This window comes from Protopterus annectens, chromosome 1.part0 (assembly GCF_019279795.1).
Source record: "Protopterus annectens isolate FY-2018-M chromosome 1.part0, PAN1.0, whole genome shotgun sequence".
Classification (NCBI taxonomy): Eukaryota; Metazoa; Chordata; order Ceratodontiformes; family Protopteridae; genus Protopterus; species Protopterus annectens.
In genome coordinates this window covers 1,915,134,089-1,915,156,356 of record NC_056725.1, presented here as the reverse complement: position 1 = coordinate 1,915,156,356, position 22,268 = coordinate 1,915,134,089, and the positions used below count along the sequence as shown (strand labels likewise).

The 22,268-nt window shown below is 40.5% G+C and overlaps 1 protein-coding gene across 2 annotated transcripts in view; it reads right to left on the bottom strand.

Moving 5' to 3' along the window:
• The window catches only part of SENP6 (SUMO specific peptidase 6), a gene marked incomplete in the record, with an annotated part of 3,063,818 nt that overhangs the window by 487,826 nt on the left and 2,553,724 nt on the right, over nt 1-22,268 (bottom strand). For both annotated transcript variants that reach the window (XM_044070093.1, XM_044070102.1), the window contains 1 exon segment: nt 20,639-20,731. In XM_044070093.1, coding sequence (XP_043926028.1) covers nt 20,639-20,731 — 93 coding nt within the window.

Here is a 22,268-nt window from a genome sequence, read left to right as displayed (position 1 = left end):
AATAGTTGCACGACCACCAAATTATACACCAATGCACTATACTTACACGTACACAAATGCATAGATCTTGCCATACCCAAAAGAACTAAGACACTCTCCTCAAAAAAAAGGAAGCCGATCTGGTGGTCCCCTGCCATAAACAAACTCTGCAACAGGTGGAGGAAACTGATGTGGAATAAGGTGAAGTCCCAGAAAGTACAGTTGTGTACTTACCATATATGTAGATGTTCGAGTGTATTCACTGTTGCAGTCATTACAATTGGGTTATCCTGCAGGCAGGCTACCCGCAGTCAGCCTGAATTCTAAAGTCTAGGTCCGGCATAGGTAGCTGTCGCCTCCTCCCTGACATCAGTGCGCCAGGGGTATAAAAGATGCAGTTGATGCCATTTTCTTCAGTTTTTCTTGCCCCAGATAACAGGTGTCTCAAAAGGGTAGGCTAAAAATATGTCAATAAAGCATGCATGCACCAAGGTAAAATTTTCCTTCATCTACAAGCAAATACACCACATGAGTTGTATAGAATAGAGAAGTACAGATACGTTCCAGCAAAGATAAGGAGGATGGTGGGAGGGTAACCTGGACTGCAACAGTGAATACACTTGAATATCTACATTTATGGTAAGTACACAACTGTACTATGTTCATCGTGTTTCACTGTTGCAGTCATTACAATTGGGTTGAATCCCAAAGCTAAGGTTGGGAGGCTGGAGCTAAATAGGATTAGAAGTGGCTATGAGGCCCTGCAGAACTGCAGTGGCAAAGCCTGCCCTGGATTTAGAGTAGTGTGGTAAGTGATAGTGCTTTGTAAAAGTGTGCATTGAACTCCAGGTTGCAGCCTCTAAAATGTCTTTGGTTGGTACTCCTCTGAGGAAGGCTGCTGAAGTGGCTGCTGCTCTGGTTGAATGTGAACTAATGCCCTTAGGCACTGATTTGCCATGTTGTGAATAGCTGAAACGAATGCAGTGGCCTATCCACTTTGAAATAGTCTGCTTTGAGATAGCCTTTCCTTGTGATCCTGCAGCATATGCCACTAGTAATTGCTCAGTCTTTCTGAAAGCTTTGGTTCTGTCCAAGTAGAAGTGCAGCTGTCTGTGTATGTCCAAAGAATGCAGAAGTCTCTCACCCTTATTCTAAGGGTTTGGGTAAAAAGTAGGCAAATGAATAGTTTAATTAAGGGCCACACTGGACACTACCTTAGGCATAAATGTCGGGTTTGTCCTCAGAGAAACCCTATCTGGATGGAAAATAATAAAAGGTTCCACAGCCATGAGTGCCTGTAGCTCTGAGACTCGTCTTGCAGAGGTTATTGCTAGGAGCAGAGCTGTTTTCCATGATAAAAATTTTATATCATCTGTAGCGGCTGGCTCAAAAGGAGGCAGGGTGAGTTTTTCCAAGACATAATTGAGGTCCCATGCAGGTATTGGTGATCTCATTGGAGGCCTTAAATTTCTGGCTCCTCTGAGGTACTGCCTTAATAAAGGATGAGAAAAAATAGGTGGCTCTGTATTGTAATGAGCTGAAATGGTAAAGGCAAGAATCTTAACTGATGAAAAGGATAGGCCTTTGTCCAACATCTCAGTTAAATATTGCAAAATCTGTGGAATATTTGGTGCAGTCGTGTCAATTCCTTGTGCCTGGTTCCAAGCACAAAATCTCTTCCATTTTTCAGCATAAGATTTTCTGGCACTAAGCCTCCTGGCCTCCAAAAATAACATCCATCCCTGCTTTAGAGAGAGGTGTGTTTTGAATGACTACATTATCCGCCATGCTGCCAGATTTAAGATCTTGAGTTGGCTATGCAGGATCTGATTGTTGTGTTGGGACAGTAGGTTAGGAATTTGAGGTAATGTCCAGGCTGGGTATTGAGACAAGTTCCTTAGGATTGGGTACCAGTGCTGGCGAGGCCAGTCTGGGGCAATCAGTATCATTTTTGGCTTCTCTTGTCTGACTTTTAGGAGTACCTTGGGGTGGAGAGGCAGTGGAGGAAAGGCATATACTGTTAAGTTTTTCCAGCTGAAAGATAGAGCATCCACTTTCCATGCTTGCTTGTGATAAGTTCTTGTGCAGAAACTCTGCAGTTGGCAGTTGTGAGGGGAGGCAAATACATCTATGTCCGGGCATCCCCAATTCCTTGTTATCATGCTGAAGACCTGCGGATCCAATTTCCACTCGTGGGGATCCATGAGATTTTTGCTTAGTTTGTCTACCAGAGTATTTATCTTTCCTGGCAGGAATTGTGCCTACTGATGTACTTGGTAAGCCAATGCTGTGTCCCACAAATTCATGGCTAGTCTGCATAGGGGGTAGGAATGAGTGCCTCCCTGCTTGTTTATGTACCACATGACTGTAGTATTGTCCGTCTTTATCAGTAGTTGTCCCGGATGAAGTAGATCCTTGAAGGCTGTCAGGGCATTCTGAACAGCTAGCATCTCTTTTTAATTGATATGTAGATGCATTTGGCTTGCGGACCATATGCCCTGAATACATTTTTCTGCCATATGGGACCCCCAGGCATAATCTGATGCATCTGTTGTTAATATCTGCGAATGGCTGCCCCTTGTTGTGGTAACAGGCCTTTGCCCAGCATCGAAACTTATGTTGCAGGCAGGGAATAAGGGTAATTATTGTTTCCAGGCTGTGGCAATGTTGAGTGCAAACACTTTTTAGATACCAATGAAGTTTCCTCATATGCAGTCTTGCATATGGAATTTGCAGAATGCAGGATGCCATGAAGCCCAAAGCCTGCAGAATTTTTCTTGCAGATAACTGGGTCTTTGTTGCCAACATTTTGAAATAAGTAGTCAGTTGCCTTTGTTTGTCTGGCGTGAGATAAGCCATCTGGGCAGTTGTATTTAAGCTTGCACCCAGGAATATTATCTCTTGAGTGGGGACTAGTTTTGATTTCTTTTCATTTACTGTGTACCCTAGGCATGTTAGTAATCTTTTTACAAATGCCAAATGCTGTAGTAGAATGTCCTTGTTCTCTGCTTGAATAAGGCAGTCGTCCAAGTAAGGATATATTTGTATTCCTCTTTGTCTGCAAAATGCAATTACGAGAGCCAGGCATTTTGTGAAGACCCTGGGCGCAGTAGATAAGCCAAAGGGCAGTGCAGAGAATTGGTAGTGCATTGAGCCAGCTATGAATCTGAGGTATCTTCTGCATGACTGTCTGATTGGGACATGCAGGTATGCCTCTTTTAGTTCTAAAGTCATAAGCCAAGTCTTCCTGCCCAGCATGGGCAGAATCTGCTGCAGTCTCAACATTTTGAATCTTGGAATACCCAGATATGGGTTTAGAATAGATAGGACCAGTAATGGTCTCCAGGCTTTGTCCTTTCTGGGTACCAAGAACAGTCTTGAGTAAAATCCCTGTCCCTGCTCTTGCTGTGGTACTTGCTGAATGGCCCTCATGTCCATGAGGGATGACACTTGCTTTTGTGCCTCTGCCCATTGATTTTTTGGCAGGACTGGCAAACCGTTTGCCCTTGGCAGGGTGTGAAAGTGAAACCTGCAGCCTTGTGACACTATATCCAAGACCCATTTGTCCTGGGTTATAATGTGCCAGTTTTGAGAAAAAAGGGCTAGTTTTCCTCCTAAAGGTGCTGCTAGAAGATTAGTGCTTGGCGCAGGCAGGGGGAAGTCATTGGGACTGTTTCCTTTATGGCTGTGATTTGCCTTCTCCACTTTTGGAGGTAGAAGTACCCCATTGTTTAGACCTGTATGAGCCTTGGGGCTGGGATCTGCCTCTAGGGTGTCTGTATCTGCCTCTTTGTGGCCCGTCTGACACTGGAAAGGACCAATTCTTTGTAAGCCAGTGCCTGCTAAATCTTGGAGGCTGTACCTGTAAGAAATCCTTGACTATTTGCATAGATTTAGCTTTGTCCTCCATTTTCTTAAACACCTCTTCTGCTTTAACACCAAACAAGGTATCATGCTGTAATGGAGCATCTAATAATTTTGTTTTAACATGATCAGGCAGATTCTGTTCCTTTAACCAAGCATGCCTCCTAATGACAGAAGCCGTAACAGCGGCCCTGCAAGAGGCCTCCAGAGAATCAAAACCACACTGCAAAGTATGCTTTCCCACTTGTTCAGCTGCATGCAATAAATCCTGCATTTCTTTGTTTTCTGCACATTCAAAATTTATCAATATTTTCTGTTTAAGCAGTGGCATAATATATTGCTGATATTTAAGCATATGAAACTGACAATTTAAAGTCCTTATAGCCAAGGTAGCAGAAGTGTAAATCTTTTTTCCCCATCTGTCCAGTGCCCTAGAATCCCTGTCAGAGGGGGTAGGGTTTTTTGCAGTGGAAGCCTTGATCCCTTTGGGACCCTGAGAGATAGTTTCTGGGTCAGCAGCAGGGTTCTTAAAGAAATTTATGTGAATCAGGAACCCTGTAGTATCTGTCTGGCTTAACAGGAGCTGGAGGTAAAGAGTCAGGAGTCAGACTGGACTCTGAAAATACATCATCTACAATGTCTAACACAAGTGTAATAGCAAGGGGCCTGTGCTGAGGTAGTAAAAGGAGGTCTCGGAGCCTTTTCTTAGATTCTGAATAATCTTGACTCTCCCAGTGGAGATGCTCCCTCATGGTATGCAGAGTTTCCCCAAAAGAATAATCCTCAGGAGGAGAGGCTGAAGGGATAGATTCTTCAGCATCAGAATCCTCATAGGGAGGAAGAGAGTATTCCTGATCAGAAGAGGAATTAGAAGAAATAGAAACCTGATCTGGAGATTCATACTCTGTCTCTTGCCTAGGCCTCTTATCAGGAGGGGGATGGGAACCCCTGATCAAAGCAATTAGGTCTTCGGCCATTTTAAGCATCTGTTTTTAGGCATGGAGGCCTGTCCATGGGGCTGTTGTACTTGTTTCTTTGTCTTTAGAGATGCTTTAGTCTTTGCCTTTGAAGCTGAAGTTGTTTAACATATAACTGTGTAGGCCTGAAAACACCCTCAGAAGCCGATGCCTACTCAGCGTCTCAAGACCCATCTGAGGGAATAGTTTCCGAGGTTCCAATACCTTGAGTCTCCAGTGGCCTAGTCAGCTCCACGTGAGAGTCGGAAGTGGCCTGTGGCTCTAAAGTAGCGGGCGTCAGGGGCTGCAAAAGCACCTCACTGAGAACCGGCGACTGGCTTAGAAGAAGTCTCGTCGTCAGCTTTGGACCTCGGATGCCTGTCCTTTTCTTTTTCTTTGCGTTTCTTTTGAATTGCGGTAGTCGGATGGCTATCCGACGATATCTTGTAATTAAATCTTCTGCCAAAATAGTGAAATGCAAAATCGTACCGACGCTTAATGTTAAATCTAGCACAAAACCGACAATTAGCAACGTTGTGATCAGGGCCTAGGCAAGGAATACAGTAAGAATGGAAGTCCTTATGAGGTATTTGCTTCCCACAAGAAATATAATTATTAACTTTTTCTGACATCAGTCTGGAGCAAGAAAAAAGTTTCCCCAACGGGGTACTTAGCTTTTAATGAAGACTTTGGATCTGAAATTCAAACACGAAAATCTCAGGAGTCGGCCGACCGGCACTTGCGAACTGCTTTTGCTTCGGGCACCGCGTGGCAAGAAAACTGAAGAAAATGGAGTTGGCTGCATCTTTTATACCCCTGGCGCACTGACGTCAGGGAGGAGGTGACAGCAACCGACACCGGACCTAGACTTTGGAATTCAGGCCGACTGCAGGTAGCCTGCCAGCAGGATAACCCAATTGTAATGACTGCAACAGTGAAACACTACGAACATCTGGAAAAACTCCCTTATCAGCCTCAACAAAAGGTTGAGATCCCTCATCAAATCCTCTAAAGCTAGCTATGAAAACAGAATTGCAGCAGATAGTAAAGGCAACCACAAGGCCTTTTATACTTATGTAAAGAATGTCCATGGCAATACCCAGATATGCTCTGAGCTACTGCACAATGGTACCTTCTATACCGAGCCAACAGATATTGCAAATATACTGGCGGACAGATTCAGTGCTAACTTTACCCCCCCCAAAGGACCAATCACAATGCCAGTAGATTGCCAGACACCCAGTATTAATGCTGCACAGGTTAAATCAGCACTGTCCAAGGCCAAGAATACAGCTTCTATGGGACATGACAGTATCACTGGCTGTGTTCTACATGAACTACAGAGTGAACTGGCACCTCACCTGTGTGCCCTGTTCAATCACAGCCTCACCTCAGGCTTTGTCCCTACTGAATGGCGCACTGCTACAGTCATCCCTCTACATAAAGGAGGAGCGACTACAGACCACAGGAACTATCGCCCCATTAGCCTGACAAGTCGTATATGCAAAGCTATGGAATGTATCATCATGGACCTAATAAACATGGATATAGGGAATCTCCAAACTCTGGATCCTACACAGTTTGGTTTTGTGAAGGGTAGATCATGCCTGCTCAACTTAGTCGACTTCTTTGAGTCAGTCACCAGAGCTGTGGATGAAGGTAAGGTGGTTCATACAGCTTATCTTGATCTGGCCAAAGCCTTTGATACCATTCCCCACTCTAGAATCATAGAAAAACTTACTAAGCTAGGCATCAACCCCTATACCACTAGGTGGGTTGAAAAGTGGCTCACAGATAGAACCTACAGTGTGAAAGTAGCTGATTCCAAGTCAGACTGCCAACCTGTCACGAGTGGAGTCCCACAGGGTTCAGTCCTGGGTCCTCTCTTGTTTGGTATCTACTTCTCTGAAATCCAGGCCAACACGAAGGGACTCTGGCTGACAAAGTTCGCAGATAATTGCAAGCTGGGAGCGATTATTAACTCCCCAAGTGATGTTGACATCCTACAGAAAGACCTCAATGAGACCAATAACTGGTGTCAGAACCATGGCCTTACATCAATGCCAAAAAATGTGTCTTCATCCTCTTCGGGAAAAACCCGCTTCCCTTGAATTACCAGACTGATAGCAGTCCACTGAACACAGAAGGTGTCATAAGTGATCTGGGAACACAGGTTGACAGCAACCTCTCCTTTTGACCACCACATTGCCACTGTGATCAGAAAGTCCTTCTATGTGGCACATCTCATTACTAAGGGTTTTGCATCCAGGAAGAAAGAGGTCATTGTCTCCCTCTACTCTTCCCTCATTATGCCAATCATTGAGTACAATGCCCCATTTGGCATGTACCTCACTAGACACCTGCAACAACTGGTGGGGCCACAAAAGTACCTCACAAAGAGGAACCTAGGCCTTAAACCCTTGTCCTATATGGACAGACTCAAAAAACTCCAACTATCTTCTGTCTCATATCACCTACTTTGAGGTGATCTCTGCTCGACTTACTCAGCCATGTCTGATCCAGCTCTTAGAAATGCTACATCTAATGAAATCCCAATCCCTCCACACCACACACTCCACAGACCTCAACCTCATTACCACAATCAAAAGAACATGCTGGAGGGACAGGTTCATAGCCCAGAGGTTGCCTATGCTATGGAATAGACTTCCCATACATGTCAAGCAGAGCACCTCACTGGCCCTCTTCAAGAAAAATCTTGATGAGTGGATGGGAAATCGAAAATACACCCCAGGGATCCCTCCAGTGGCTCTACTTGACAGAGCACTAGGAACTAAGGGTGGGTGGCACGATGCCAGAGTAATCCTATGGGCTAGGCTTGTAAGGCTCCAGGGCCATTAGCCTAATACACACCTATGAACCTATAAATGTATTCCACTTCTAAAGTTCAATTTTTCAACTTGCATCATGCATCCACCTTTACAAGAATTCTTCACATTCCAGTCTATGTGCCTCGGCTTGACCACATTCCTCCCCCTCCATCTACCCTATTTCAAAAAGGAAGGAGATGATGTTATTTAAAAACATTTAGCTCCATTTCCCAGTCTATAGAAGAAAAGCACTACAGACCTTGTATCACATTTTTTTTTCCTTTGACAGTAGGGTCGCTAGTAACTTCTACCTTTCTTTTCCATGCCTCCATACATTACCTAAATGAACAACAATCCAATCACTGTACAAATCATCACATTTAACTGTTCAGCCAATGGTCATTCATGTATTTCATATTATCATTCACTACCATTCTACAAATTCATGGCTTACAGGACTTGTGTTTAAGATTTTTTAGGTAGATTTATCTTTCATTAGATACAACTGAAGCACAGGTGTTAAAAGTCTTTGGAAACAGGTAAAACTTGTTTGGCAGGGCAGAGTGCTAGACCACAGCTCAAGTGGTGATCAATTCCCCAGCGATGGCACTACTCCTAATGGCTGACATATCTCAAAGAACGCCCCCTCTCTGAACTGAAATAAGTGCATGCTTTCACAAGCTTTAACAAATCATCCGAGCAGCACTTATCTGACTGTAAAGTACTATTTACGAATAAAGAGATGTATTCAGAAAAGAAGCAGTTTTGACAGTCCTGCTTTCATTTTAATCACTATTCTGTTGGATGATACTGCAAAGGATCTTTCCACCAATAAACTATTTTGGAAAACTTGGTACTTCAACAGGGCCACTGCTAGTTTTTCTTCTTGTAAGCCATGATTTTTTTAGACTGATACACTTTTTCACAGAGGTTTTTTTTTTTTTTTGAGCTGGTTCCCAAAAATGGGAAGGGGATTTACTTCCAGGATTTGGTTTTGAAGGCAATATTTGTTTGGATTTCAGTACATTCTACTGCACGTTACACCCTTAACATTTCATGCTATATTTTGGTATTCTTACCAGCTTTCAATTTCATCCTATTATTAAAACTTCGCAAGCAAGATACATTTCCTTAACTGTCTACAATGGACAAACATAGCCATTACCATAGACTTGAAATATTACTAACAGTTTTAGATACAATCAATCCATCCATCCATCCATCCATCCATCCATCCATCCATCCATCCACAACCACAGGGTAGGGTGTCACTTCAACAGTGACAATCAACTAGAACCAAGGTTCACACCGCTGGGTGACTAGCCTTGCCACGACTGTTCTTCCATACCACTCACTCACATGCACATTCACACCTATGGCAAATTTAGTGTGTCCAAGCCACCTATCACACGTGTCTTTGTAAATGTCAGAGGAAACCACAGAAACACAGGGAGGATAGCAGACTCCACACAGAAGGCATCCCAGCCGAGAATCAAACTGGAGAACTTCGTCATGAGGCTACAACACTATCCACTGCACCACTGTGCCATCAAGTTTTACATAACTATTTAACTTCAATTTATTTTACATAAAGACTCCTTACTTTAGCAACAAGCCTTCACAATATTATATTTCCTAAATTCAGTGTGTCTACCAAATATATCTAAACCTAATCCCGAATTAAAAACATCTGAAGGGCAGCCTCCCATTTTCATTAATGCAAAATATTTTTCACCAACTACAGGCTTGAAAAATCAGTTACAGCAAATCATCATCTTCTACCTCAACCTTTAAAATATAATAAGCTTAATCACAATCACTGGTGCTTTGTGTTTCATTTATCATGCACAATTTGTTATGCTTGTGAAGAGTACTCCATATACATTAAGTTTTCCAAGTCAAACATCAAAGCTCAAACACCTGGCTAAATGTTTTCACATATAAATATTAATTTGTTGTCATTACAAATTTAACAAGGCAACTAAAGTTTTAAAATATGTAGATTTCTACACAGGATACATTACTTGGCACTGTGTGTCCACCATTTGTGGAAGGTCTTTCAAGAATCTACAACAGCTGTTAGTACAGAATGACTAACATCATTAGAACTACACATACATACACACTTGATCCTTGCTCGGTTTGTTAGATGTATTCTTGAAAAAGAAAGAACATTTGTTTTTTTTTGTTTTGTTTGTCTTTTAGAACAAAAATTGCTGGAAGATATTGGCAAAAAATCAGTCATCCCATCAAGGACCACAGGAGCAGAAGGGCCAAACAGATCAGCTTTTTAACATCTTAAGAAAAGATGCGAGAATATAACTACACAATATTTTTTATAACTGTAACAGAAGCAACAGCACTAGCAGAATCGTAAAAGCACTTTAGAGAGTGGTTACATGACAAAAAAAGACACAGTAAGGCATTCCACAAAATATTAACCTCGAAGGCTAACAGTTAACTTTCTTGTCTTCTCAAGAGAAGCCAGTAAAAATTCTAAACATATCAGCCTGGGCAGTTCTATTTTCTGAAGAATAAACCAGCAAAAGAAAAAAAAAAAAAACTTTAGTACCATATCTATGAAAATCTTTCACATAGGGAAATGGAATAGAATTTACTAAAATAATCAGCAGTAATAGCTTTGATAAAGAAAGTGAATGATTAGAAGTGGAATATGAAAAAGGCTATTCAAGTGTCTGAGGAAGTATGCACAGCCTACTAGATGTTTTAGGTGTATGTGACTGATAGGCAAGTATACAACGAGCTGTTAAGAAAACATTCTCTAGAAGCTGTTTAAAAACAGGAGGGACAACTGCAAGGTGCAGAAATAACAAGTCATAACATTTCTGCTCTGAGACTGGGATTTAAATCTGTTCCCACTGAAACAAATGTTTCACTTTGCTACAGTTTCAGAGAAAATAAAATATACTGGAGGGAAGTCTGAAGAAACGTTTTCATAAGACAAAGAATCTTCAGCTTAAGGAGAAATACTTAACAAGAACATTCCCCTTCCGGTCTCTGCTGTTCTGAATGGGAATCTGAGACAGAAGAGGGGGAATGTTTTTATTTTCCTCTTCAGTGGAGAAACAAATAAAAAAAATATTTAACACTAGAAGCAATCTCTTAAGATATTCTACTAAGGCTTCTCTGTTCGTGGAGGGCGGGATAGATCCCTCCCTGTTTTTTTTTTTTCTTGGAAAACTCCCTGGAAAAAAAAACAGACCCATGGCAGGGGAATTATCCTTGGAAACAAGCACGTAACTGGACTAAGAGGTAAATATTTACCCATAACTTCCCCCAAGACTGACAACAGTGGTTCTCCCTTGGTTTCCAAGATGGCTGCACACTGATCAACAGCTTAACTTCAGCTCTCCCAGTGTGAAAAAAGAAGCTGAAAGACAAGGGCCAGGAACTTTGTTAGTTTTAATAAATTCAGTTACTAACTGGTAAATACACTGCCTGGATGCTAGCAAAGAAGAAATTAAAAATGTGAAATAAAATCAGTTAGAAAAGGTGAAGAGAAAACATTGAATGGGAAGAATCCTGCAGCTGTTCAGTAAAAAGTAGTTCCTGCATTGGCTTTGGTGCAAGACATGGTTTCCATAATCTAGAGGAAAAATAAGTCCAATGTGCTCTGAGCTGATTAAAATAAACAAAACACTGATGAAGTACATTAAACGGCTGGAAAAAATGGAAGAAGCTTTTAACATATATTCAGATGAGCTGATAAAACAACAAATATCAGAGGTCGAAATGAAGAAAATGCTGGCCGAGTATAAGACTGCTCAACAAGTTATGTTTCAAAAAAATGACAGAATTAGAGGACAGAGCATGTAGGAAAAAAATCTGAGATTTTCCACTGTACCACAGAAACAACAGGGAAGAGACTGCATTAATTTTATGAAGGCACAAATAAGCAACTGGACTGATATTCCACATCAGAAACTATTACCTGAAAGGGCACACCATTTGTACACTCTAAACCTGGCCATGATAAAGCAGCCAAGATCTGTACTAGGAAAAGATGTAATCATACTAGCAGAAAAAGCTGATCCTGACAAAACTGTGGAAAAATGATAAACTATTAAAAGTTAAAGATAGCAGAGTGTAGAAAATGATTATTTAGTGTACACCAGAAAAGGAGAAACAAACTTATTCCAGCAAACAGGGAATGTCAAGAGGTGGGAGTAAGATTCAAACTGTTGTATCCAGCTGTCTTCAGAATATTTTTTTCTGGAAGATCAATGTCATTTGTACAACACAATGTGAGACATTAAGAGAAGGGGACTCTGCTTCTCATTCTTCTGCTAATGCACGTGGAGAGATTTTTCCAGTGAAACCTTTTCCATTGTTCCAAAGGAAAATGCTTGAGACACAGAGAAAAGCTAAGATGACTATAAAAATCAGGAGCACCTTGGAAGTGAACCAGAGTCTGGAGTTGGGAGATGGAGATGAACAAGATGATGACCAGCATCACTGAAATTAGTGAACAAATGTGAGACTGCAAAGCATCAATTGCATTTATGAAATCTGGCTGTACAAGAAAAAAAGGAAAGAGTGGACTTCTGTTGACTTTGTTAAACGTTTGGGAACTGAAAGGCATTTGGCTCAATATCTGGAAGGACACTGAGGGGAGGGGAAGAGGAAGGAAAAAGGTAACTATGTAAAGATGTATTTTCTGCACAGTATGTCTATGAAACTTTTCATGACAAATTGAATAGTACGGCATTTGCTTTTAGTTGTTATATGCGATAACAACACTAAAGTAATCAGATTTTTTCTTTCTTTTTAGTATTAAGAAAAGTAGGCATTACATTACAAAAAGAAAAAAGGCTGTACAAAAGCATGTTTAAGCTAATATGTTGTAATCTTGGGTTGTTGTGTACTGGATGGAGTACAAAAGTGCACATATAACTAAATAGAGCTGATATGTTTTCTCTTAATTTTACACGGGTGAATTTCTGGACTAAGATCCTTAGCTTCTCTAATAACAGGTTTTAAGTGGAAACAAGTAAATCAGAGAACATTGAACATAAGGAAGTTTTCCTTTAGCAAAAAAAAAAAAAAAAAAAAAATTCCAGCTGGTCTTTGGGAAGTGTGTGGTATGGATGAATTACTGGGGCAGGGCTAGCTACCTGGTGGTGTAAACCTTAGCTCTAGATTGTCACTGTTGAAGTGACACCCCGACCCCATGTCCAAATATGGGAAAAGGGGTCAAGGACAGATGGATTTCTCTGCTGACAAACTGACTATAGGCAATAAAGAAGGCCAAAGCACTGGTTTCTTCAAGGCCAGAAGTTAATGGTTTCTGAAAGCATTCAAGTTATTATTTACATCTGAGATGGAAATAAAGATAAAAAAGAACAGACACCAATTAGAAGAAGAAGTAGAAGCACAGTCAGTAATGTACCTTAGCATAGATGACCTCAAGTTTGTGTTACTTAAGGCCTATGGTGAAGCTGACTGGGATAACTGTTCCTATTAGGAGAAGTAAAATTCATTACTTGAAGATGTTCATAGTTTTGTGTGTTTGTATTAAGTAAACAGGTTGTAGGGGTGTTCTGGGGAATGTATTCTTCCTTGTTTGAGAGTCTTCAATAGAACAAAAAGTCTTGTAAAATGTGACATAGGTTATGATGTTGAAAGCAGGGGTGGCCAACCTTTTGGTTTGTTGGGGCTGCATTAAGTGAACAAAAATTGTCTTGGGGCCGCATATAAAATATATCATACGGTGAACTCTGACTGCCGCAGGTGACCAAACTCGACCTCCTGGCTATACCATAGGTGCATTCGAACAATGAACAAATGTAATAAATGCCTACTTTATTTGCCTTAAAATTCTAATTCACAATCTAATCTAACAGGTAACGCTAACCAACAGCCCAAATAACCAGTAAGATGCAATTTCATTATACATTTTAACTTGCTTTGCATAAAATTACTGAAAAGTTCCTTGTAATGAAGGAATATAGGGTTTGGTGTACACAAAGAAATGAGTGAATCATATTCTCAGTGTACCAAAAGATTCATTACTACATTATGGAACTTCCCTTCCACTTTAGCAATTGCAAGCATTAAAAATATGACTTGAAAACAGTGCCAGGTTGTGGAGGGACGACGACATTGCAAGGATTAATTTCAGACAAACAAAGGCCATCTAAAGAGCACTTCCCTGAACTATTTCCGAAAAACAGCATAATGTTCAAAGTGAAACATTACTGAATATAGAAAAAACTACACTGCTTTTCTGCAAACAACTGTGGCCCACTCTGTCACTTAGCTCAATCAAAACTGCATGTTGTCACATCTCACAGATGCCAGAAAGATCAGAATACCATTCATTCTTTCCCCACACGTGATACTTTTGAGTCAAATTCTGATACTGACACTACACTGTACCATTATAAGGGCGCTACACTCCTGAGGTACCATCCATTGGATGAGGATTAAACCGAGCTCTCATCTGCTTACATTAGTAGTAGAATAGTTTCAGGTTAAGACCTCACAGAACTTAACAGTAAAGGAACTTTTTATCGAAGCAGTTTACAGAATACAGAAAAATAATTAACAGAATTCACTCCATTACAAAAGTCAACACGGACAAAATGCAAATATTAAGTAATGCAATTCTAACTTTTATTATACACAATTCAAGCACACCCCTGAAGTTGCAACTTCAACAAAATTATACATATGTAAGTGAGCTATCCCTCACTTTACAACCATAAGCTGCTGAATAGATCCAAAATGAAGTTCATTAACAGAGAGCATCAGAAATGAAACAGATGCATACTCTATGCACTTTTAACCTGGTATGAACAGTGTCTAAAGACCCTTCCCCAACTGTTTAAACACCATCTCAAGTTTATGTTGCAAAGAGGTCACAACAAGCCTAGTGATACCAACATGGTCAACTGAAAAAAAGGAATGGTTGAATTAGCTGAACCACTTGATATAGGTTCTTACACCACTGTTGCCCATCAGCAAGTGAAGGAAAGCTCTCAGACAAACAAATGAACAAATAAATAGGTGACCAGATGCATGACAAGGCAATAACTTCTCTTTTTCTTAAACAAGATAATGGAGCTAAAAGATTCATGACCATGGAGCGGAAAACTGATTATTAGAGGGTTAATGGTTACATTACAAATTTGCTGTAATTATTTCCCAAGCTTTGCTACTATGGTAAAAAATAACAGCAGGATTTTATTTTAATTTCTTTGGTTCTTACTTAAAACAGTTAGGAGATGCAGTCCCTTTTAGAGGCAATGACGAATCCCTCTTCTTCGGCACGAACCACAAATCCTACTTACTTCAGCATGAAAAAACTAATGGAAAGGGTGCTTTCGCACATGTGCACACCAACATTAAGGTTAAAGGTCATGGACGTGGTAAAAAAAACCCAAAAGTGTTGATTTGGACTTTAAATGTTCGTGGGCCGCATGCGGCCCACAGACTGGACATGCCTGGTATAAAGGATCAACCTGCAAAACATTAGTGGGTGCATGCATCACAGAAGCTGGAAATAGACATGTAAGAACAAAGCTGAAATGGGCCTATATGAAGCTAGGTCTGATGAGTCTTTACCGTCTTTAGGTATTACAGCCACCATAGCTTTTTTCCAGAAATGGTGTTTCCTCTTCTTTTAAAGTACTGTTAAATAAAACCTTCCAGATCTTTATCACTTTCTTCTCCCTCAGCTTCCAAACTTCCATTGGAATACCATCTATTCCTGGAGACTTTCCCTTAGAATGGTTATACATCACCATTTTTATCTCATCTTCTCCTATCTCAAATGTTAATTGTTGAGCCTCATCTACCTTAAACCTTGGCATATACAAGTCTTCCATAAATATTTCTATTTATGCTTTTTCTTGACTTCCCAATTTCTCTGCTTTATACAAATTTTCATAACATTTCTGAAATCTCTCTAATACCACTACTTCTTGTTACAAGCTCCCTAAGTTTGTCAGCAGCCCTTTCTACTTTCTGTTGCTCAAGTCATTCCAAAAGTTTTAAAACAGCTGCTTAGCAGTAATCTTTCTAAACTCATACATATTATACAGGTACTCCCGTATTTTCTCTTTAGCACTTTGCACTTGCGCCTCTTCTCGTTTTTTGAGATTCCCCTTATTTTGTAATACTTCAACCTTTGTCAGCCCCTCTTGCTTTTTCTTTTATTTCTTCCCTATTTTTGAATTCCACTTTGATTTTATCCCACTCACTAGCTACAACGTGTCTGGAATACCTTCCATCTTATCTTTTATCTCCAAAATAATTTCCTCTACTCAATCTTTAAATTCTTCTCTGTTTAATGGGCAAGTAGGGAAGTGACAGTAAATCATCTTTACTTCATTACCCTGCATTTTATCTTTGTAATTATAGGTGCATGATCTGAACTAGTTATGAGGTGTTCTGAATTAAATGCACATGTTCTTGTGAAATTTAACTTCTGTCTAGTCTAGCCCATGTCTACTAGGCTAATGGCCCTGGAGCTTTTACAAGCCCCTGGCATCCCCATCGTTATTGTAACTTGGGGAATATAATGGCTAAAAATGGCACAGATATTGCCAACCTTGATAGATATGGATCAGTATGGTTTTGTGGTGGGAAGGCAAACATTTGACAACAGAAAAATGATCCACAGGGAACAGAATTTAAGAAAATACCGCTGTTGTTGGTGGGCCTTGATGCAGCGAAAAGCGTTAAACAAAATAAGGTGGGCTTTTAGGAGTAGGGCAATGGAAGCATTTGCATTTCCTGATGCAATGATAAGGTTGATTAGGAGGATATATGAGGGACTGGAGGCAAAAATCAAACTGAGAAGGTTCCTGATAAGATATGTCTGAAAAGAGGAACCAGGCAGGGGTGTCATCTTACCCTTTTGTTATTTGTGTTATATTTACAGAAAATAAGGGACTCAATTATTCAAGGATATAATTGGTATGGTCCGCAAGAAAAGTTGGCTTTATTTGTATATGATATTATTTTGTACCTGACAGGAGCAGTAAAGGACATTCTCAGTGTTGTGGAATATAGCCATATTTAAGTGGACATGATAAAATGAAGTATTTAAGAGTATGGGTTAAAAAGGGTGTTGTTATGGCAGATACGAATATAGGGGAAGAGACTAAAAAGCTGATACAAAAACTGGAAGCTCTTGGTTAGAAATATGGATAGCAAGATACAAGCAGTAAAAATGATCTTAGTCCCTTTAGCTTTAAACACAGATCAGGCATATTTTTATCAACCATAGTAGACATAGATAGTAATTAATAAAGATTTGAAGGATTTTATCTGGGGGGGGGGCAAGAGGCAAATGGGATAATCCGATCCTTCCAATACACCAAGGAAGTTTAGGATTACCTGACTTGAAGGGATATTTTAGAGGTACACAGTTAAGGTTCTTACACATAACACAAGCAGAAAGCTAAAATTTGAAGTGGACAGTGATGATGATGAAGCAGGGAGGCAAGATCCTTATGGAATAATAGTCACATAGAATACTATATTCATAAAGTAGCAGAAAGTATACTAAGAACTACGCCAACACAAGAATGGAGAGAGTCTGTCAATAGGTATGACTGCAATTAGGAGTACAGACAACAGGCAAGAGTGGGCTAGAATTTATTGGAGGAAGCAGGCAGGGGAACCAAGATAATGGGAACAAATAACTAGAGGGGGAAAGGTAATAGAATGGGAAGAAGACAATAAGACATTTGGACAGTAAACTAGAGACTGCACTCTTTATTAGGGATTAATATCACAGTATAGGCAAAGAGAAAGGGAAATACTAAGTGAAAGACCTGCACTGATTGAGTTTCCAGTTGAGTCTAGAACAGAAACTGCTATTAAAATTGGAATAATTTGTAGAGTATATAAAATATTGCTCGAAAACTATAACAATCAATCATAGGAGGTCAAAAAAAGATTAGGAAGAGAAATTAGATAAGTAATTCACAAAGAAACAATGAGAGGACGTATGTATGGTTCGCAAATATGCAACAAACTATAGATTAATATTTTTGCTTGGAAGGCTTTGAATAGGTACTTTTATACCCCAAGCAGACTCCAAAGATTTTTTTTCTCAGGTAGACAGAAAATGTTGGCAGTGTAATGGGAAGAAAGAGGTAACTGGGAGCATATATTACTGGAGTGCAAACGGTTGGCAGACTAAATATTTCCTACAGACTACACTGTCAGGAGCACTGGGCAAGCACATGACTGACTAAAGTGATTTTTTGAGCGGAGATACAGGATCTGAATTTTCTACACACGATAAGGCCTTCTTGAGTTTAATTCTGGTGGCTACCAAAAAAGCAATTAGAAGAAAATGGAAATCAGAGTCTAAACCAACCATACTTGAAATAGCGAAAATTGTAAGAGAGATGAAAAAATAAGAGGTAGGACCTTTAGAAAAGGGTAGGAGTAAATTAAATAGAAAAAATGGAAAGGTGACTCTTCTGCAGTACTTTTGGAAGTAGGGGAAGGCATATAGAAACATCTCCTACCAAAAAAAAAAAAAAAAAAAAAGCCATCCGTTTTCCACACAAGACAGCATGACATCCTGGAACAGACAAGAGGGAGCTGCCTGTTCAGAGGGAAGGCAAAAAGATCTACCTGAGAAATATCCCACTGTTGGACTATGTCCAGAAACACTTCTATGTGAAGCATTCATTCGTAAACCTGTGTTTTGGCCCTACTCAAAGAGTCTGCCACTTAATTGTGCGCTGAAGGACTACATAATATCTGAAGAATTAACTGATTACTGAGAGCCAGGCCCCCTGGCCCGAAGGGTCAAGCCTGAAGGGAAGGTAAGACTTTGTGTTCCCTGCTTGTTGACATACCACATCACTGTAGTATTGTCTGTTTAAACCTTCAGAGGGTGTGAAAACCTGAAGGACCAGAATCTAACCTCTCATCTCTTTGATGCTATTATGGTCTGACTTTTGATGGGGGGGCAGAGGCCCTGAACTTTCAGGTGATAAAAGGAAACCCCCCAACCCATGGTGAACAGTTCTTGAGGAGGAACCAGAGATTGAAACAGCAGGTCTAGGTCGAGGGTAACTTTTAAATCCACCACTGAAATTCCCACTTTAGAGAAGGAAGGAGAGTTACTCTGAATCAAGAGAGTGGCAATGCTGAAGCCAAACTGATCTGAGGTACCACTGAAGCTTCGGCATGTGTTGTCTGATAACAGAGTGCAATGGAACAAAAGAGGCCATGAATCTCAGATCTCAAAGAAACTCTCTGGCTGGAACAGTAGGCAGAGGATGAGACTGAAAGAAAGCTGTCAAGAATAGAACTTTTTGGAGGTGGAAAAGAAGCCAGCATTGGCACTGTATGAATCCTGCAACCCAGATACATAAGACCTTAGAAGGGAGTCAGTGGAGACTTTTGGAAGTTGACAGTGAACCCAGGACTCTGAAGGAGAGAAATGAACTCCAGATCCTGTAACAGACAATTGATAGAAGGTGCCTGAAGCAACAGGTCATCTAGATAAGGAAATATCTGATTATCTTTTGCAGGTTCCAAGGCAATCACAGGAGCTAGGCATTTTGTAAATACCCTTGGGACAGTAGAGTGGCCTAAGGGCAAAGCAGAGAACTGAAAATGAGAGGAACAGAGAAACATAAAAACATCTTGAAGGGGGTGAATAGGAATATGAAAGTAAGCATCTTTCTCCTTCAGATTCAAGGACAGCAGAAAAGCCTGGGTATTAAAAGAGGAAATGGGGTTTGAAGAGTTAGCAACCAAAAAGAAGGAACCTTGAGAAAAGTGTTGAGCAAGGAGAGATCTAGAACAGGTCTCCTAGTGCCCTCCTTTCGAGGAACCAGGAATATCCTGCAGTAAAAATCCCTTTCCTAATTGAGAAAGAGGGACAGGTTGAATCACTCACTGGTCCACTATGAAATCAAGGACCTCTGAGAAATGAGGAAGCTGTTCCAGAAGAGGTTGGGGAATCCCTGAAAAAGGAGGGAGAGACTTCCACACCATGAAGTAACCCTGACAGATGACAGCTAGAATGCAAGAAAACATGCCAGTTTGGAAGACATAGGAAAAACTGGATAGACAAGGGAATCTGGCCGAGGGGGGGCAAGATGTCTAAGATAACCAGACTTGTCAGATAAAGGAGGCTTCTGGGCCACAGAAACCTGAGAAGACCCTGGAAGAGGAGTTTGCCTACCACTCTTTCTGCCTTTTGTGGCCTAATGAGGCTGCCTGTGAAGAAAAGCAGGCCTTGTAGAGTAATTCCAATGGAACTCCGTGATAGGGGAAACAAAACATGCTTAAGGTTCTACAAAGCCTTAGTTTTTTTTTTTTTTTTTTTTTTGAAGAGACAAACATAGCAGCAGAAGCCAAAAGATATATATATTTTTTTTATCTAAAGGAGTATCCAGCACCTTGGCAATAATGTCTTCAGGTAACTGCAGGTGAAGCCAAGAATAATTCATAATTACAGACCCAAAGGCAGCAGCTCTACAAAAGACATCAGCAGCATCATAACTACACTAAATGAGTGATGAGCCATCTGAGAGGTAGAACCCAAAACAGAAAAGAGCAGTAGACTTCACCTCAGAATCAGGGAGGTCAGGAAGAACCTGACAAGCCTGGGCAGTCAACGCCAGAACACATCTTGTCATGTGAGTCTGGTAACTGACTGTTTAAAAGGCCAAACTAGAAGCATTATAAACCTTCTTACCAATTCTCTCCATTGCCTTACTATCTTTATCTGAAGGCAGAAACTTGGAAGAGAGCAAATGTTTGAAAGGCTTGTCAGAGAAGACTGACACCACAGCAGGGTCAGCAGGACTTCTATATACTACTATTTCAGACAATTTCTATGCTAACTTATACTGGATTTTTCTCTATGGGTAGTTTTTTTTTTTGTTAATTCAATTTAATGGCAACACAGTTTGTAAGCCAAAGTTAGACTATTTTTTAACAATATCCTTCTTGTTCTCTAACATTATCAGTTAAAATAATTATACAGCTAGAAAGCATACATACGCTTCATTGATAGGAACAAAAATGAAGTCCTTCTGAAAAAGGTCAACATGCCGCGTCCATGTTTTTACTCTCCCATGTCGTTTCTGTGGTAAGCTGTAAAATAAAAGCACTGTTTATGTATAAATTACAACAATCCTTACTAACACAAGCCAAGTGCATGAATTCACATGTGATTTTCAGTACTAGCCTATGCAACAAACTTGCGTACTCTGCAACAGTCCCAGTAGGCACCTAGGTACATATCTGATGTAACAAAGTTCTGTCTGAAAGAAATGACCACCAACAAAATTAAGACAACCTTACATGTGCCAGTTTTTAACAGTATGCAAATAAACAACATCCAGTTCCCACTCCTTTACTACACTTTACAATGTGAGGTTATGAGGTACTCACTACTACAGTCAATCTCTCACAAAGCACCCCTTGCAGCAGATTAACATGCAGCTAAAACAAATATATTCTGCCTGTATCAGGTAATCTATAAGATGACCCTCCTTGAAGGATCATGAGGTGGGTGATTCCTCTTCAATCAGAATTCAGCAAAATCTTGCATTCTGGGACATTTGTGTGCCCATCCTGATACACAAGGTGAAGTAATGTCTTGGTGATTTAGTGTGTATTCTCACAGTCTGACAGTTCCTCGCACACCACCAGGGGAAACCTTAACTTGAAATCAAGAAATGAAGCAGATTGGACACTACACTAACAAAGGAATAATATCAGAATGTATACTTGCCTATCAGGGAACACCAAATAGTTGCAGTATGAGGACACAGCTATTCATTCACAGTGACTACAGAAAGGATATTCCCAATCCACAGAAAAGTGGCTCCTCATAGATATACTAAGCTTAAGAATGGACAGCTGGGTTATGAACTTAAAGTACAGTTCTGCAAGAATTTACCAAAACAGCAGATGTCCTCTTGTAATCACTGCTGCAGTATTCCAGTACTGATGGGTAATCCTGCCTGAGGTATCCTGATGTCCCAGCTGGTGTACCGAAGCCAAAACCTTCCTGACACACCATATGCCCAATGTATGACCTCAGCCAGTGGCAGTCAGTGGGCACAGGGATACACAAATGGGTATATGGGTGTAAGATCTTCAGACTATCTAGAGCAAGGAGACTTTGGAGAAGTCTAAGTAAATCAAGCAAAAAAATAAAAGTCTAGCTAAGAAGAGAGGACTTAACCATCGGTCCACAAGGTATAGACAAGCAACAAAAACGGAAGGGAGTAGGATGCAATACTGCAACAGTGATCAATAAGAGAACTATTGTTATGATAACTTCTTGTATAACTGCACTACATCCTTCCCTGGTCACTGATGAAGCATTCCAATACTGATGGGTGATTCCCAGAGCTAAGCATTGTTTTGAGTGGATGGACAGGAGACAAGAGAGCTGTCCACCTATCCTAGGACAGCCCTGGAACAGGGTTGCTGGGAGTCAGAATCCTGACAGGCAGAAGAAAAGGTGTCTAAAACAGCATCCATGACAGGAGAAACTGCAGAAGTATAAAGTGAATCAAACTGTGAAAGACCGTAATATCTATTCTGAATATTAGAAATCTCTGAACAGTCCATTTAAAATGATCCATCACATGGACAATAGTCTCCCCAAAGAAACAGC